The 19,648-nt window shown below is 39.6% G+C and overlaps 1 protein-coding gene across 2 annotated transcripts in view; it reads left to right on the forward strand.

The window, feature by feature from the left end:
• The window catches only part of PCYT1A (phosphate cytidylyltransferase 1A, choline), a 44,404-nt gene extending 25,034 nt beyond the window's left edge, over positions 1-19,370 (forward strand). For both annotated transcript variants that reach the window (XM_067738560.1, XM_067738561.1), the window contains exons 3-9: positions 2,943-3,042; positions 8,411-8,527; positions 9,265-9,416; positions 11,646-11,724; positions 12,194-12,336; positions 13,788-13,976; positions 14,872-19,370. In XM_067738560.1, the coding sequence (XP_067594661.1) occupies positions 2,943-3,042; positions 8,411-8,527; positions 9,265-9,416; positions 11,646-11,724; positions 12,194-12,336; positions 13,788-13,976; positions 14,872-15,078 (987 nt within the window). In that variant the 3' untranslated portion in view covers positions 15,079-19,370. The remainder of the gene's footprint in view (positions 1-2,942; positions 3,043-8,410; positions 8,528-9,264; positions 9,417-11,645; positions 11,725-12,193; positions 12,337-13,787; positions 13,977-14,871) is intronic.
• Positions 19,371-19,648: the final 278 nt, after the last annotated feature.

Raw genomic sequence — 19,648 nt, forward strand, 5'->3', positions numbered from 1 at the left:
ATATACCATTGTAATTCACATACACACGTAGAGTGTTCAATTCAGTGGTTTTCAGAATATTCACAGACTTGTGCAACCATCATCATGATACATTTTAGAGCATTTTCATCACTCCAGAGAGAAACCCTGTACCCATCAGCAGTCACTCCCCATCTCTCCCCAACCCTTCCATCCCAGTGTAACCACTAATCTACTTTCTGTCTGTAAATTTTCCTATTCTTGGACATTGCATATAAATGGAGTCATACAATAAGTGGCCTTTTGTGGCTGGCTTCTTTCACTTAGCATAATTTTTTCAAGGTTCATCCATGTTGTAGCAGGTATCAGTACTGCATTCTTTTTTATGGCTGAATGGCATTTGTTTCTTGAGGTATAACTTACATACAGTAGAGTGCACAAACCTTAAGTGTACAGCTCAATAAATGTTTATATATGTATACATCCATGTAATCACTGGTACACCTAGAAGACTCCCTCACACTCCTGCTAGTCAGTATCCTCTTTCCCCAGATTTGTTTTCTTTGTTCTCTGACTTCTATTAACCATAGATTAGCTTTGCCTGTTTTTGACCTTCGTATAGATAGAATCATAGAATGTCTATTATTTTGTGACTAGCATATACTTTTAGAAACACAAATTACTGTTAGGCAACTCTTTGCATACTAACTGCTAGAGGATAAATTGTTTTTTTCTAATTTTATCTGTAGGTAAATTTCTAATAACTTCAGAAAATCACACATTTGTGTCCTTGGTCTATTCTTAACCTTTTTTAAAAAACGTTCTAAAAAAGGATAACACACACACATTTCCTTAAAATGTTTTTCTTATAGCTTTAGCATATTTTAAACTAAGCTTATATAAGTGCTCTTTAAAAGAAATATATTTTAATTTTAAAGCCTTATTTTAAAAATCTATCCTTATCTGAAATCAAAACAAAACAATGTCTTCCCAGTTTCTGAATTTAGCCCAATCACAATGTGATCTATGTGTAATTTAAAAATCTAAGTAAACATCACTATAGCCCAACAGAAATTAAAGGAATTGTAAGGGAATGTTATGAACAATTTCATGCCAAAAAAATGTGACAATTTAGATGAAATAGACATATTCCTAGAAAGAGACAAATTACCAAAACTGATCCAAGAAAAAGATAGAAAATCTGAATAGACCTATGCCAAGTAAAGTATTGAATTGTCTTTAAAAAAATCTTCCTACAAAGACAAAGTCAGACACAAATGACTTCACTGGTGAATTCTATCAGACATTTAAGGAAGAAATAATATCAATCCTATCCACTTTCAGAGAATAGAGGAGAGAACATTTCCTAACCAATTTTATGAGGCCAGATAGCAAAGACAGGCAAAAACAGCACAAGAAAAGAACATTATAGTTCAAAATCCCTCACAAACTTAGATGCAAAAGTCCTTAACAATATATTAACAAGTTGAATCCAAGAACATATAAAAAGATTTATACAATGTGTCCAAGAAGAATTTCACTCAGGAATGCAAGGTTGGCTTAACATTCTAAAATCAATTAATCTAATACACCATAATTAATAAAATAAAAGACAAAACCAAAATATGATTGTTTCAATAATGTAGAAAAGGCATGTGACAAAATCCAATGTTCGTTCATTAAAAAACTCAACAGGGAATTCCCTGGCGGTCCTTAGTTCCCCGACCAGGGATCGAACACAGGCACTTTCACTGCCATGGCCTGGGTTCGATCCCTGGTCGGGGAACTAAGATCTCATAAGCCTCATGGCACAGCCAAAAAAAAAAACAACTCTCAGTGAACTACAAAATGAAGAGAGATTTCTCAACCTGATAAAGGGCATCTAAGAAAAACCTACAGCTAAGATAATAATTTAGTGTTGAAAGATTGCATGCTTCTCCCCTAAGACTGGGAACAAGGCAAGGATATTTGTCTTTGCCGCCTCTATTCAGCATTGTACTAGAGGTTTACTAGTGCAATAATGGGTAATAAAAGGAAGTTAAAGCCATCCAGATTGGAAAGGAGTAAACTGTCTTTATTCATAGGCAACATGATCTCATATGTAGACAGTCCTAAGGAATCTACCAAACAAACTGCTAGAACTGATAATTGAGTTTAACAAAGCCACAGGAGATGAGTCAACTGAAATTACTCACACTGATACACATACACACATACAAATCAATTGCATTTCTATATACTGGCAAGGACCAATCCAAAAATAAAATTAAGTAAACAGTTACAAAAGCATCAAATAGAATAAAATACTTAGGAATAGATTTAACAAAAGCTCTTAAGTAAGGCTTTCCTCTAAGGAGGAAAGAGCATACCTACATTTTTATTTCAGCATTGCCTCTGAGTAATTGCATGCAATTCATATAACTTCTCTGAATCTCATTTTCCTCATCTTTAAATTGAGGATACTAACTATTGTACTACTTGCCTCACAGGGCTGTTAATGAGAATTAGAACATATTTACAGTGTAAAGCATTATACAGTGATGATTGTACTTAAAGCACATGGCAGCTGTTTGCCTTCCCAGTCCCATAGTTGAAGTGGTATGAAAAGGCACTTGTGAACCTTGGCAATTTCATCACATAGATCAGGGTTGGCTGTTCTGCCGTCTGGCAGAGGAGCTGTCATTCTGGACCCAGTTAGTTGGGACTGTGCTTAGGTTCTCAGCCACCTTCCTCAGTCCTATTGTGAAATCACCATCAAGACATTTATCTTTCATGCCATGATTTGCCCATTTGGTAAAAGGTTGCAACTTTCACTTGTCATTTTGGAATGCTTTTATCTTTTTTCTTTTTAAGGTTATGAACTTTTAGGAAAAATTTTAATCACAGCATGTTGAATAACTGATTATTCTTTAAAGCTGCCATTTTTTGAGTATTTTAGTTTATACCATTGAATTTTTCTTTTCCTTCACTTTCCTCTTCTTAAGGGCTTACGGCAGCCAGCGCCTTTTTCTGATGAAATTGAAGTAGACTTTAGTAAGCCCTATGTCAGGGTAACCATGGAAGAAGCCAGCAGAGGAACTCCTTGTAAGTAAATGACGAATTATTTTGTTGTTTTACTATTGTTTTTAGCATTCAATTGTACTTATCAAATGTATACCTACTCACTATATTCTTCCCTCAGTTTACCTGTAAAAGCTGCTTGAGAGGGGTTTCTCGCATCTCACTTGCTGTTCTATTTGGGAGGATAACTGTACTCCATAAAATTTCATTTATATTGTATACTAATTTCCCAGTATTTTGTCACAGCTATGAGATACAGTGGTACACACTTTTTGGGGGGGCTGTTATCATCACAGCTGTGAGGTGAGATATAGAGGAGCAGAGACAATAAGATATTAGCCTGAGCGGGTTTATAATCTTGTCTGTTTTTATAAAGGTCCAAATAATATGTCAGACTGTCACATTTTTAATAGCCTTCAGAATTTCCCACTAAGTTTTCCTTTCTGTCAGTCAGTACACTAGTATGATGCTGCTGACTGATAGAGGACAGACAAAGCTATCCTAAGTTGGGAGATGCTTATCACTTAATTTTATCTTTATTGATATTATAGTTTTCCAGGTTTTTTAATTTTTAATTTTTTTAATTTTTATTTTTTTAATTTATTTAGTTGGCTGCATAGGGTCTTTGTTGCTGAGTGCGGGCTTTCTCTAGTTGCGGCGAGTGGGGGCTACTCTTCATTGTGTTGAGTGGGCTTCTCATTGCGGTGGCTTCTCTTGTTGCAGAGCACCGCTCTAGGTGAACGGGCTCAGTAGTTGTGGCTCGTGGGCTCTAGAGTGCAGGCTCAGTAGTTGTGGCACATGGGCTTAGTTGCTCCATGGCATGTGGGATCTTCCCAGACCAGGGCTCGAACCCATGTCCCCTGCATTGGCAGGCGGATTCTTAACCACTGTGCCACCAGGGAAGCCCCCAGGTTTTTTAAAAAAAGACTTGCTTTATTATTTTCAAAGCCCATACTCTTTATTTATATACTTAGTTTACATTATTAAGTAGCAATTTCTGGCCTCATAAATTATTAATATGTATTCCAGATAGTTTTGGGCAGTTGGTTTTAGGGATTATCATAAATAGAAACTTCCACAAGCATTTGTTATGATTACAAAGTCCTATAGGCATCTGTTCTTACTTCTCTGTAAATTCTCCATTTCTCCTTTTTTTCCCAATCCTTTTTCATTTCTTTTGATTACTGTGGTGAGTGTTTACTCTGTAAATGTAGGGCTGGCCTCAACCCAGGCAAGCACTAGGGAATAAGAGGTAGTTATAGCCACAAATCTATACATTTTCAGTATATAGAAGATATTTGTAGTTACTTCTTAATTGTGTTAGTATGTTTACTCTCTGCTGTAACTTAGGAGTACTGAAATATGAATAGAAATGAATGCTGGACAGTGTTAGGCTAGGGGTCCCAATACCCCTTGGTTATATCTTGGCTGTATGGAGTATGGTTTTGGGGTCCTCAAAAAGAGAATGCTTTCCTTTTGCAAAAGTGTTTAGATATAGCTTATGTTGATCACAACCCTTCTGGTTTATGATGTGATTTTTTGGGGTTGGCTCCTCTTACTTCAGTAATAGGCAGGCTAATGGGGCAGAGTAAAATGACAACAAGGAAAGACAGGCTGTATGTAACAGTGTAGTGGTGGCAGGTCAGACTTCAGAATGCCACTAGACAGTTCAAGGATCACATTCAGATGTGATAGTAGAGCCTGTTGAGGGCAAGAACTTTTCATATACTCTCTAATGACACACATTCAGAATGCAGTACCTCACTCAGATCTGATCACATTAGTTATATTAGCCACCTTGTTGCTAATCTAGCCACATACCATCTGTGATAGGAAAAATGTATGTATGTATATGTATACTGTTTCCAAGTTTTGCAACTTATAATTAACAAACACTAATAAATTACTTTCTAAATTTTAGAATAGTAGAATTTTATAAGTAAGTCATTTATGAGATTATATACTTTATACTCTCTTCATTATATACATGAATATAGGTCCATAGAAACTAAGAAGTGAAACAGTAAAACAAATAATTAGTGATAGAATTGAAGCTAAAAACCTAAGTTTTTCCATCTTTGTGTTCTTTTCATCCTGGAGTGGTGCTATTCTTTATATAGACATTAGTTATAAATAATAGAAGGCTTATCAGCAAGCTGATTGAAGTTTGGGTGGAACAGATAGTCACAAATTGGCCTGTAAAATTTGCCAGTCTAACTTGACCTCTGGTTTTTCCTTTATCTTATTCTGTCTGTTCAGTTTCATGTTAAATAATCAAGTAAGTGACTGTCTTCATGCCAGTGCCAGACAAGGAATAAACAAATAAAGAATCTACACATGCCATATAGTTAGTGAATTTTAAACCAATAACTGGTTCAAGGGGCATCCCTCCCCCTGCCCCCAGGTTTTCACTTAGGGAGGTTAAGGGAGTACAAGAGGGAAGTTTGTGTAATCTTGGAGTAATCCAAGAAAAAAACCCAGCAGTATGTTCTCTTGGAGAAAGGAAGAAAAAGGCAAAGTCTGAAGGGCAGTGGAAATCTGTTAAAGATGAATGTTTCAGTGGTAGCTATTTGAGAGAATATATCAAAAGAGATAATAAATTGAAACCCAGGTCTCTTCTGCTTAAAGGAGAACATCTAGTTACTTAGTCTAGCAGTAGTGAAAAGACTATAATTTGTAACCCAAATCAAGAGTATTTTTGAGAATGAAAGCAGTTGCTCTTGATAGTGAACTGGAACAACAGATATAAATCAGAGGGTATAGTCATCCTGACCAATAGCCACTTGGTAAAAGAATGGATAACGCATGCTTTCTCCCCAGATTTTTAGTTCAACAGTGGCCCCTTCTGGTCATTTGGTTAATATACAGGCCTGGGTTTGCCAAAGACTTGCGGTTAAGTCATGGGGAATTGAGAGGTTGGGAAGCTGGGGAAATGCTAAGAGGGCAAGAGGCACATCAGGGATTGCTCCAAGAAAGGGTTCAGAGGTGGCTTGGCCTAATATGGGATGTTTAACTGCTGGCAAATAGCCACTTAATCAACAATGTCTGTGCTATTGCCACTATACAGGAATTGTGTTTACTGGCTAAATCTCCCTCATCTCACTTTGCCCTTGGTGTAGAAACAACAGTACAGTATTCTCAAATTTTATATTCTATCGTTTGTCTTTTAGGATCAAATAAAGTGAGATCATAGCCACTCTGGACTTGTTTAGGAAAGATAGAAGTATATTAGTTACTTCATGGTCATGATTTCTAGGATGTAGAAGAGAGATTATATTACTCAGGTTTTGTTTTGTTTTGCTTTGTTTTATAGATGAGGAAACTGAGGCTTAAAGAGATTAAGATTACAAAGGAGTGAGGCTGGTTGGCAAGCTTGGGCTATAATTTTTCTGACTCTTTAAATCCGTCATATTATTTCTCAGTTTTTCATTGTATTAGTGTATTTATTTTATTTAAAATTTTTATTTCCTGTATTATAAAATTAGTACATTCCCGTGACCTAACATTCATAAAGTACAAAAAAGACACAGAGTGAAATGACTTCCTCTCACTACTGTCTCACAGCCACCTAGTATCCCTTTTACAGGTAACCAGAATTACCAATTTCTTATTTATTTATTTATTTAATTTATTTTTGCCTGCAATGGGTCTTTGTTGCTGTGTGCAGGCTTTCTCTAGTTGCGGCGAGCGAGGGCTACTCTTCATTGCGGTGCACAGGCTTCTCAGTGTGGTGACTTCTCTTGTTGCAGATCATGGGCTCTAGATGCGCGGGCTTCAGTAGTTGTGGCTCGCGGGCTCTAGATTGCAGGCTCAGTAGTTGTGGCGCACAGACCTAGTTGCTCCACGGTATGTGGGATCCTCCCTGACCAGGGCTCAAACCCATGTCCCCTGCATTGGCAGGCAGATTCCTAACCACTGCCCCAGGGAAGCCCAGTATTACCAATATCTTGTGGATATCTAAGCAAATAATATATAAATCTTCCCACACTTTTAATGGGTGGATCATGTCATATTCAGTCTTCCACTGAAATTTAGGTTGTTTCCAAACTTTTGCTATTACCAGCAGTGCTGCATTCAGTAATGCAATCTGCATACATATTTACAAACATATCTGTGAGGTAAATTCCTAGAATTGGAATAACTGGGCCAAAGGGTATAAACATTTGTCATTTGTCTTTTCACAGATATTGCCTAATTGCCATCCTTAAGAGTTGTACCAATTTATACTTCTATCAGCAGTGTATAATTTCTCAGTTTAAAAGCGACTTTTGTATGGATAAAGCTATCTATAAAGAAAAGTCCATAAACCTCCTGAGAACCAGTTTCCTCCCCCTTGATTCACCGTCCTCAAGGCAGGAAGGAGATGTATCTTATCCTTACCTTCAGTATGGTGTATTTGATGAGGCTCCGGCCCTTCTTTCGAAGAATGATGTAGATGCTCCTACTATTATTTTCTCCTGCTACAGTGAGACAGCTCTTCCTTTATTCAAGTAGTGGAAATATGTTACTAGGACCCATTAGGTTTATCATTTGAAGCATGCTGAACCATTATATCAATTCCATTCTCAGTGTGTTTATTTGGCTTTGGAATAAGGCTTGTACCCCAAGAAATCATTTCCTCCTTTTCTTTCATAGTCCAGTACCACTAAAAATAAATTGACAATCAGTTCTCTGTTATTCTCACTAATGGACAGGGGAAGAGGAAAGGCTCTAATATAAAGTCCTAAAATATTTATATTTGATTTTCAAATACCTGATATATCACCCTCTACTGAGAAAGTGTAACATGCTCACTATCAAGGAGAAATGCTTGAAGGAACTCCATCTGTTATCACAGAGCAGTTATTAAGGGTGAATCTGGGACTGTGAAGCAATCTCACCCCTCTGCATCACTCTTTACCTTCAAAGCAAAGTATTTTATTTTCAAAGCAAAGTATTAGTTATTAGTAATCAAGGCAGCTTGAAAAACAGAGAGCAGGCAGCCAGAGCGTAGTTTAATTATACTCTGTTTAAACATAGCTGCAGTTTAAACATAAACCGAAGGTGAAGATTTTGAAGTTTCAGATGTAGCTTTTGTATAACTCTTCCCTTCACTTCTAAAATAACTTTAAGAAAAAGCAGTCATGAAATCCAATTACCTGAGCAGTTTGGTACAACCAGGCTAACAAAGAGAGTTAGTGGATATGATGCCAAGAGTGTTTTTGTAGTCAAGGAAGCCTGTGATGTTATTCCTCAGAACCCCAAAGTACCCCCAATAAAGGTGAATATCCAGAGAACACCTTAAAAGGGGGCTCTGCAGGGGTGGAACTGTCACACAGTGCCATTTCCATTTGTTAAATGTGAGGTATTGAATCAATGTATTTCTGTGATAAATTCTTTCCTTTGGATTTAGGTGAACGGCCTGTGAGAGTTTATGCAGATGGAATATTTGACTTATTTCATTCTGGTCATGCCCGGGCCCTGATGCAAGCAAAGAACCTTTTCCCTAATACATATCTCATTGTGGGAGGTAAGAAAACATCTGATGACTTTAGGTGCTGTCCAGAAAAAAATTATGGTAGCCTCTTTTCTCCTATCTTTATAACCCAAGTACATTGCCTCTTATGTTGGTTTTCAAATGAGAGATATAGTGCAGCCTCTTTAAAATGTGAAATATATGAAGAACATGAAGTATATAAAACCTGAACTGTATAAACCTGGAGAGAGAAGCTCTAAGCTCATTGACTTGAGACGTCCAGGATTTATCTCGCTGGTTTTGGCCGGGTTTCTGCAGTCTGACCCCCAGTGCGGGCGGGGGTGGTCAGAATAGCATTAAGAATAAATGCTACTTAAGAAGAGCATTTGCTTTAGATTTCAGTTTATCATTCTGAGTCAACTGAAGTACAAAAGTCTGCTAAGCTAATGTTATGTTGTCCAGTCCAGTCTAATAAAAGTATAATAGGAAAACATTTTTTAAAACTGTTAATTGATACAGGATGCACAGTAGTTTCATTTCAAAGCCAAAGATCTTAGTCCTCCATTGTATCCTCTCCTCTCCAAAGTGTGAAAATATTTAGTGAATGTTGCTCCTGAAGGTGTATCTTGGATTAGGAAAAGCATTGTTATCCAGACTGAGCCAAATCCAGAAGACTCTTATACAGGCTGGGGAGATTGGTTATGAGAGGTTGGGAAATGAGAGGTTGATGATTGAGGAGTGGTTAAGCAGAGGGGACTTTGACTTACAACCTTATGTTGTGGTGAACTCAGTTTGCAGTGATGAGCTAACACACAACTTCAAAGGCTTCACCGTGATGAATGAAAATGAGCGCTATGATGCAGTGCAGCACTGCCGCTATGTGGATGAGGTGGTGAGGAATGCCCCCTGGACCCTGACACCAGAGTTCCTGGCAGAACACCGGGTAAGAAACTGAACACATGTTTCCATTCCCTGTTCTGGAATTTCTTCAACTTTCAAGACTTCTGGTACTATGGCTAGTTTTCCACTAGCCTTATTTTACTTCTATCTTCTATGTAAATTTCACATAGAAGAGGTAACAGTGTTATTACTTCTAATAATAGTCATCCCTGACATTTTTCTTGGGTTTGATGGTTTACAAGCACTTTTGCATCCATTATATTTCATTTGTTCCCCACAAAAATCCTATTGGGTAGTTATTAGTTATTTCCACTTTACATATGAGAACAGGGCCAGAGAGGCCAAATAACCAGGTCACACTCTAGCAGGGCTAGAAATTGAACTCTTCAGGGCTTCCCTGGTGGCGCAGTGGTTGGGAATCCGCCTGCCAATGCAGGGGACATGGGTTCGGGTCCTGGTCCGGGAACGTCCCACATGCTGCGGAGCAGCTGGACCTGTGCGCCACAACTACTGAGCCTGCACACCATAACTACTGAAGCCCGCGCGACTAGAGCCCGTGCTCTGCAACTGCAGAGCCACCGCAATGAGAAGCCTGCGCACTGCAACGAAGAGTAGTCCCCACTCGCCACAATTAGAGAAAGCCTGCACGCAGCAACGAAGACACAGCCAAAAATAAATGATTAAAAAAAAATCTTATAAAAAAAAAAGAAATTGAACTCTTCAGTTATGTGAGTCTGTCGCACCTCCTCCCCCCCATTATAGGCGTATCCATCCTCACAGCATACCGGTCTTTTTAGAGTATACACAGCCCCAGACATGCTCTCAAGGAGTTCACATTCCAGGAAATAAGATATATAAACATAGACTTCTCTTGTATTGACTTAAATTTAGTTTCAAGACTTTTGATTTCAGGCTAGAAATTATGTGGGATCAGAAACCAGGGAGGTTTCTCACTTTTTCTCAGTGAGTTGGTATTATAAAAAACCCTTATCTCCTTTTTATTTTCCCACATTAAAGCAACACGTTTCCTACAAAAGAGGGGTTTATAGCTGATAGCTGAGAAGAACTTATCAGGTCATGTTGGAGGCCCTTGAGCTTGAGGAACCAGCAAGCATATTGTCAGTTCTCTTACAGTGGTGTGGAGAATGTTGAAGGTGAATTGTTCAACGAGGCAGGAAAGAACAAAAGTAGCCAAAGTGCTTCAAAAGCAGTATTTGGGTAGGCCTGAAGCTAAGGGATATTTGTTATAACTGTTTAGGATTAGGACAGAACTTTTATAATTCTCTAGCTTTACTGCTTCAACATTTAGCAGCCAGTGGTACCAAGGGTGATGAGCAAGATTATTCTCAGCAACATAGCCAGGCAAGCCCAGGCAGAAGAGGTTAGAGGAACTTCCATATTCCCTTTCCTCCGTGTTAGCAGTGTATCCTCAACCATGAGTCTTGCTTGCTCACCATTCTTATTTTCAATTTGCTGCCTATGGATCCCTGACAAGTTGTTCATGGGTAATTGAGATGTTAGCCGAGAGTCCCTGACATAGTCCTGATGAGCGTACTTCACATTACAGTGGCTTCTGGGAGCTGGGTGTGGTGGTGTTAGCAATTATATTAGCAAAGGGCATATGGCCTATTCAGGAAGGAGTAAATGAGTGAGGTTTAGAAAGATAATTGATCCCAGTGTGAGAGGTATTGACAGTAGTAAAGTAATAGATCTGAGACTTAAAGGTCTTTTATGGCCTTGGGCTTTGCATTTCTCAGGAGTACAGATGTATCTATTCTAGTAAAAGTGCTCTTGGTTGCTATTTTTGTATTCCCACTCATCTCATGGACTGAGAAACCAGTTAACAAAGAAGTGACCTCTTTCTTATATTTTTAGAAACCCTATTTGACCCATCCTTGTAAACCCAGGAGGGTGGGGAGATTTCCTTTCTTCTTTCCTTGATTCCACCCACTAACTAGCATACCAGAAAATCCTCTAGGCCTGTTTACCACAGCATGGTGACTGGTATACAGTGTGAGGGTAGCACTTCCAGTAGACCAGGAGGAATAGCTAAAAAAGAAGCTGGCTAGCTTCATGTTTATGATCCATGAATAATTAGGTTGGGTGGCTTGTGAATGAATCATGGAATTTATGAGCAAAGCAAAGAGAGATAAAGACAGAAGTTCATTTGAGGCCTCGCCTCTCCTTGTCCTTTTTCTGGTCCTGAGAGTGTTTACTGGTTCTTTCTGAATGGCAGTTATGCTGGGTTTTAAACATGTTTCCTTACTTTCAGATTGATTTTGTAGCCCATGATGACATCCCTTACTCTTCTGCTGGGAGTGATGATGTTTATAAGCACATCAAGGAAGCAGGTGAGTAAGTTGATGTGCATCCTCATTTTATGGAGTCTTAGGGGCAGTGACAAGAGATTCAACCACATCACTACTTTACAGAGGAAAATTTATACAGTGAGAACTTTAACATCCAGTTTCAGGTCGCACTTTGCTTAAGAGGTTAAGATGGGCATAGCATCATATCCATCAATTCTCAGTCTAAACATCTACTTTTGATATCTCTTAATTTCAGGAAACCCTTCTCCAGCCCCATATTTTTCTTAATATTAGGGCCTTTCCTTACTACTAACTTTTGATTCAGTGTTCCTTCAGTGTTCCTTCTGTATGTTCCTTACTACTAACTTTTGATTCAGTGTTCCTTCCAGACTTTACTTAGTAATAACAGACTCTGCTTTATGAGGAAAGAAATGTGGCTCCCAGTTTCCATCTAGTCCTACTGCCTGAGCTAATCAGAATGTCACAGTGTTTGTATGTGTTCTTGTGTTAGGCATGTTTGCTCCAACACAGAGGACAGAAGGTATCTCCACATCAGACATCATCACCCGAATTGTCCGCGACTATGATGTGTATGCCAGACGGAACCTACAGAGGGGCTACACGGCAAAGGAACTCAATGTCAGCTTTATCAATGTGAGTTCCAACCTCATCCTAGAGTTCCCTGGCCCTATAGGACATGTTGCCTCTCACTTCATCTAAGTTAAACTTGCTTTTCAGTCTGCTGTTATTATCACCTCCAAAAGCTCAGTGGATACCTCTTTGCACATAACGCTATGCCAGGCTCTTTACAAAGAGCATATGGATATATCTAGAGGCATTTTCTGCCTTTATGAGCTAGTATCAACACGTCGATATAAGGACATACAGCCAATTAAATAAATAAGAACGTGGAACTTACAAAGTACAGTACTTATATCAAATATATTTAAAACAGTGGTTCTTAACCTTTGTTCTTTTTGACTGGATGGTCTTTGCAAATCTGATGAAAGCTATGGATCCTCTCCCTGTGTGCATAGTAACACACAACATTTTGCATGCAATTTCTCAAGGCACATGAACCTAACTTTTAAAATTTGATTTATGAAAGCACGTTTATTTTAGCTTAATAAACAAACTGCTATACATTTTGTATACAAATTATACCTCAGTAAAGTTAATTTAAAAAGAAGAAGAAAGCTGCTAACTGTATCTTCTACATAAGTAGTTTACCATGCTCCCTCACTTGCTCCCAGCTCTGTGAATTATGAGTAGGTGAAATGGTTTCATTTAAATATGATTTATCTATTCAGGTAAACCCTAGCTGTTGTTAACAATCTAACTGTTGTTATACTGCAGAATCTATCTTTAGATGTTTAAAAATCCTAAACATATTCGCCTTCCCCTTCCCCTTTATGATCTGGAAATGAGAATAGTTTTCATTTGGCTAAAGACTCCTCCCCTCCCCTCCCTTTGGGAGGATTCATACCATTTTCCCTTATCTTTAGGGAAGCCTGTAGGACCAAAGAGTATCATCCTTATTTTGCAAATGAGCAAACAGACCTCTAAATATTAAAAAATTAAAAAAACAACTCCTCTGTAATCATAGAATAAGCCACTGATGGAGGAAAAAAATTCAGTACAATAGATGAATTACTTAAGTAAAAGGCCCACTATTTCCTTTTTCAACCTGTTACAGTTGGCTTATTGTTGGCAATATTGTGCAGTGATCTTGTTGCTCTCTCCCTATACATCTCCATCTAGAATGGGGTTTGGGTTTTGTTAGGCATGTTTATCTTCCAAGTTTATGTTTCATCTTAAAAAAATCTGACTTCGTTTGGTATGTGCCTGTCTGTTACTGGTCTTACACTATACATTTAGTTTAGTCCTGGGCTCTACAATCTTAGAATTATTACACTTTTGTATAAGATTACCATCCAGAGCATATCTTATCTGTTATTCTGCTGGAGAAGTATGGGATAGATTAAAGTGAAATTCTCAAGACTGAAAGGAGTGTCAGTAGAGTGCCAAACCAAGTCTTTTCCTTCCCCTTAGTATGGAAGGTCAGAATGAGTATTATTTCTCAGAGCAGTTATTTCTTTATCCAGGAGAAGAAATACCACTTGCAGGAGCGAGTTGACAAAGTAAAGAAGAAAGTGAAAGATGTGGAGGAAAAGTCAAAAGAATTTGTTCAGAAGGTAGAAGAAAAAAGCATTGACCTCATTCAGAAATGGGAGGAGAAATCCCGAGAATTCATTGGAAGTTTCCTGGAAATGTTTGGTCCAGAAGGAGCGCTGGTATGTTCTTTCTTGCTGGATAATTTAGGGAAATTCATGAAAATCTGGGGAATTCTCATGCTGTGGAAGGAATTATAGAATCCTTGAGCAGAAAGGGACATTGACATTAAGAAGTTATCTAATCTGTTCCCCTTGTTCGGCAGAACTATATTTCCACTATCCCCAGAAAGTTTTTAAAAATCTTTACAGAAAGAGGTTATACATTCTCCTAAATAATTTTGCCAGCTCTCTATCAACCTCCAAATATGGTGACAAGATAAGTGAGTAGCCTTGCCCAGCTTGCTTCTACATTATAGTTTTAGGTGGAAGGGAAGGAAAGAGCAAAGAGCAGTAAAAAGAAAGCTGCCTGCACTACACACAGCTGCTGCAGGACCGTTGGGTACGGTGGGAATTCTGTCCTTGAGGAGTAGCAGGGTCTTTTCGAGCCAAATAAAAGGTGCCTGTGTAGCTATGAGCAGATGAGCCCTAGGATATCAGGAACGATCTGACTGTGAGGGTGTTTGGATGCCAGAATAGATTATTCTGGGAGTGTATGGAATTTTCTCTTCAGAGAACTCCAAAACTAGGATAGGTACCCTTTTGTCTGAGTTAATTCCTTTGTTTTTGCCTACAGCCTAGACTACAGACCCAAGTAGCCTTTTAAGAATTCCTTTGACGTAGAGGTCAAGGATTGGGTGACAGTGGATAGCAGGTGGGAACCCTTAGATACATAGTATAGCATAGAGCACTTTGGAGAGGAAATTGCTTAGGATTATAGCTATGTTCCTCCTCTGGCTTACTTGATCACTTTTGACATTACAGAGGGCACTCGTGATAATTTGAAGTCTCATATCCTCCAGTGGTGCTTCAGTAGGATCCATAGGTTTCTTCTAACTCTTTCTTTTGGTCTCCCCAGAAACATATGCTGAAAGAGGGGAAAGGCCGGATGCTGCAGGCCATCAGTCCAAGGCAGAGTCCCAGCAGCAGTCCCACTCGTGAACGCTCCCCCTCTCCCTCTTTCCGGTGGCCCTTCTCTGGCAAGACTTCCCCGCCTTCCTCCCCAGCAAACCTCTCCAGACACAAGTCTGCAGCCTATGATATCAGTGAGGATGAAGAAGACTAATTTTTCATCTCTCCTTTCCTCTCCCCTCCCTCTGTCCCATCACCTTCAGAAGCTCTCTGTTGAATTCTGAATTGTGATCCCAACACTAAACCTAAGGACAGCTACAAAGGAAAGACAATTGGGGCAAGAGTACTTAGGATGGGGGGACCAGACAGCCTATCCTCTGAGAGACATCACCCACCCCCACCAAGAAAGAGGCTAACTACATCTTAGAAGCCTGTTTGGCATCCATATACCTTCCCCATGGACTTTGCTTTACTGTTTATGTTCATGTGATCTTGACAGGGAAATTGTCATTTTTATTAATTTTTAAAAAATTAGTCTTTCAAATGTAGTAAATAGAACTAATTTTTTGCCCCCAAGGAGCGGGCAGAAGGAAGCGGTGTAATACCCAGAGGCCTTTTCTTCCTGATACACTATAGTATTTGCCTTCCGTTCTGAGGCAAAGAGGCAAACTGTTTTGCCAAGTCCTTCAGGCAATGAGCCATGCTGATGGGTGATTTGGAGGGGAAATATCATAATTTTGATTTCCTTTAAAAAAAGCAAAAAGCTGAGTAACAGTCACAAATCCCCTAAGTGTACTGCTGGCACATGTGTCAATGTGGCTATGGGAAGAAGGAGATCTGAGTTTAACTTTTCTTGCTCCCTGAGGAGTTTCTTATTGGACCCAATGGGGTCCATGAAGACACTGATGGGGATGGAACCAGACCACATGGCATCTGCTACGGTTTTTCTGCTGTGTTCATCTTCTCAGAAAACTCTGTTGCCCAGTTATTTGGGAGCTCTTTTCAATCTCTTTCCTGTAATCTACCTTTAAAGGGAGGAACACTTCCAGGTTTAGTCTGATTAAGGAGGGGAGTGGGACAATACTCGATCTTATGCAAAGTCAGTTTTGATTAATTTTCTTCCTGAGAGTAAGTCCCTGGCCCTGTGACTCCTATTTTAATACTTATTACCTAGCTTTTTACAGAGGATACTTTGTAAATGTCTGCAGTTTGAACATGATCTGTTAATCCATGTTGCTCATAGCCATATCGAATATTCAGAGAGATTTGCACAGAACATAGGCACAAAAGCATAAGGAAACACACCCCTTTCTAAAGCCTTTTCTTGACCTCTTCCCCTCTTAAGAGTGTCCTTGACTGGAACCAGTGCTGCATGAGGTGTTTATTTTCCCCTGAGAGTTGGCAGCTGGCAGGGACTCCCGTCTGCTGCCCTTCCAGCAAGTCACCGAGCAAGGGCTCACTTTACAAGAGTGTGGTAGGTTCCCTCCCTCTCACTCTGCCTGGTTCCACCTCCCCTGGTATGTTGCCCAGGGGATTCACTGCTCAAATTTCACGTCAGAGAATGCTGAAGCTTAACACTTGCTGTTGAGCATAAGCTCCTTTTAAACCTCTAGCATCCTACAGTACATGACCTAGCAGATCATCATCTATCATAATCCTGTAGCTGGGTTCAGGGTGAAAAATTGCTTATATCCAGGCACCATCCCATCACTCATAAATACCCCTTGTAGGGGTGGCGTTTTAGTGTTTTCAGCTAAGAAAACCACATCTTATCTTTCCTTGCCCCTCTGCTAGGGCTGTGAGCATCTCATAGTCCCCCCCCAAACACCTTCTGTTAAAACTTGCTCTTCTTCCTGAGGGTTGGTGACTAGAACCACTGCCTGCCTGCACAGCAGGACTACCTAGGTCCTCAGATCATCCAGAGAGGCAGAGCACAGCAGAGTAGAGGGACAAAGAGGGGGAAACCTCTTGTCCTGATGGCCTATGAAAATTACATTTCTAACTGTTCTCATGAAGTGCTATTTTTACTATCAAATCTGGTTTACACAAGCTTTGGCTTGGAATCCTTTTTTTGGAACAGTTGAAGTTAATGTTTTCCTATATTACTCAGCTTGATATGATCAAGCTGATATGATCACATATTTTAACTTGCTGCTTCAGTCTTGCCTCTTTGGGAATTCTGCCCGTTTCTGTCAATAGGAAAGCAGTGAAATCACCACTGAAGCCCACTTACGTGTTCTCTCAAAGTACACATGTTATCCAAGTGTGTTTGGAAAATGAGGTGCCCAGAGTATGATTTTCCTCCCTGTAGTCACTCTTCTCACGTGTATTGTCTGGATCTTAAGTTTTTGGTCCTCCTCCTCTGCTCTGTAAATGGGCTGCTTTGGGCATATCCTGTCCTTGGAATATGACCTCTAGGCTGACAAGCTCCATGAGACTGCTAGCACCAGCATGTGCACATGTTCTTGGAAAACTCTCACTCCTTTTGGTGAACCTCTGTGGCCTCAGTCTCCTAACACTAGTATATCTTCAAATAATTTTGACTGAAAGCAAAAAATTTTATGGCGTGGCATGCTAGATACTTTGGGATAAATGTGATCCTACATGCCGGACAAGGGTGGGTGGGTGGAAGAAGCTATTGGGATGATGCATTGTTTGATCATCTGTGCCTAATTAAATGAGGTTAGAGGTTCGCATTCCACAACCATGCATGTGATCTGTAAATCTTTAAATATTATTGTTAATATTAACTTCTAACATTAATTTTAATTAGCTGTTTCCCTGAATCCCACACACAAAGCTGTCAGCCTGAATAGATCAAATGTGGCAGAAATGGGAGAGCCTTAAAAGTTGCTTGGCTTCCAGTGGTTAAGAATCCACCTGCCAATGCAGGGGATACAGGTTCAAACCCTGGTCCAGGAAGATCACACATGCTGCAGAGCAACTAAGCCCATGCACCACAGCTACTGAGCCTGTGCTCTAGAGCCTGCGAACCACAACTACTGAGCCCACGCACCACAACTACTGAAACCCACGGGCTCTAGGGCCCGCGTGCCGCAACTACTGAGCCCACGTGCCACAGCTACTGAAGCCCGCACGCCTAGAGCCTGTGCTCTGCAACAAGAGAAGCCACCTCAATGAGAAACCCACGCACCACAACGAAGAGTAGCCCCTGCTTGCCGCAACTATTGAAAGCCCACGCACAGCAGCAAAGACCCAATGCAGCCAAAAAAAAAAGTTGGTTGGCCTCAGAGCCTCTCGCTGTAAGATAGAAGGGAAATGGAGACAGAAGCCCTGTAGCCGGTGCTGAGGAGGTGCCATTTCAGCAGTTACCTTGAGATGAGCTGGGCAAAGAGTTTGCTTTTTTCATACACTACACTCAGTAGCACTGAAGGATGGAGGTTGAAATTGTAGAGGAATAAAAATGGATCATTTGTACTGCTGCAGCTGCTTCTGATAGCTAGAGCCAAAGACCATTATCTTGCTGAGGCTTGGGTAAGAAGGTTGGGGATGCAAGGAGGTTGAAAACCTTGAATGAGAGAAAAAATTTGAGGGAGGTCAAGAGAGCTTTTGACCTTTTCTGATCACTGATAACTTACTAGGCAGCACCTGAGTTACATTTTTCTTACTTTTGACTACACAGCTGTCCAGGCAGTCTTTGAATATTCCCTCCATAATGGTTCTTCACAGTGATTTTTATTCTGTTTCTTGATGTATGGGTAGCTTTTGTTTTTCTGGAGCTCATTGCCTTTTTAATCCTGTTCCAGACCCTATATCTAAAATCTTTCCAAATCAAGTATATTTCACTGCTTTTGTTTAATTCCCTAAAAGCCATAGCTTTTACATTTTCTGTCAGCACAAACTATCACCAGAAGTTGAATCAGTACAGGTAGGAAAAGAGCTCCCTAAACAATGTTTTTAACTAATGGTATTTTTTTTTAACCTTACCAATATAAGTATTTTTAAAGTTATATTTTTCAAGGTCATGCAATGATTGTTCTTGTTTTCTCTCACAGAATAGATTGTCATGGGATAAAGAGTGGTCCCTAGCTATTATTTTTCCAAGTAAGTAGAACATGTTCTTGGGATTATACTTAAATGTTAATTTTCTTTAAAACAAAGGAGAAAGATACTCTGCCAAAGTTTAATGTTAGTATTCAGATTGGGGTAGAGAACAAAAGTACTTGGTTTAACATTAGGATGACTCCAGTTGTGGTTTTTTTAGCTTCCAAGTGGGCTTTCCCACCCTTCTTAGGGAGGCACTGACTGCTTTGAACACAGAGACTTGATTGGTTGAGTTGTTTTATATTGAGGATCCTGAACAGAACGAGTCTTGGAAAAAAATTCTGGCCTTGGCATGAATGTTGGCCCCATCACCAGTGCCGGTGTCCACAAGGACGTTTTCCTCAATTGGTGTTCAGTATATTGCTTTCCTGTCTGAGTGTTATTAAATTGTTCAGTTATTTTGGCTTTTGTCATTAGCCAAATAAAGGAAAAGTGATTTTATGTAATGTTCCATTTTCTGTGTTTTTGACCTTGTATACATGTGTATGATATGTTTTATGTATTTGTGGCTTTTACCTGTACTATCAGTTCCTTTGCTTTTGCATCCTAATTTGGGGGTTTTACCTGTATGATCATTTCCTTTGCTTTTGCATCTTAATTTGTCTCTCCATAATAACTCCATGACCATATTATCGGGATTCCTTTTGCTGCTTGGTACAGAAGACTAAAAAAGCCATTGTCCCACAAAGGGAGGCTGATCCAGATCTCCCAGGTCTAAT

This window comes from Pseudorca crassidens, chromosome 5, assembly GCF_039906515.1.
Source record: "Pseudorca crassidens isolate mPseCra1 chromosome 5, mPseCra1.hap1, whole genome shotgun sequence".
Lineage (NCBI taxonomy): Eukaryota > Metazoa > Chordata > Mammalia > Artiodactyla > Delphinidae > Pseudorca > Pseudorca crassidens.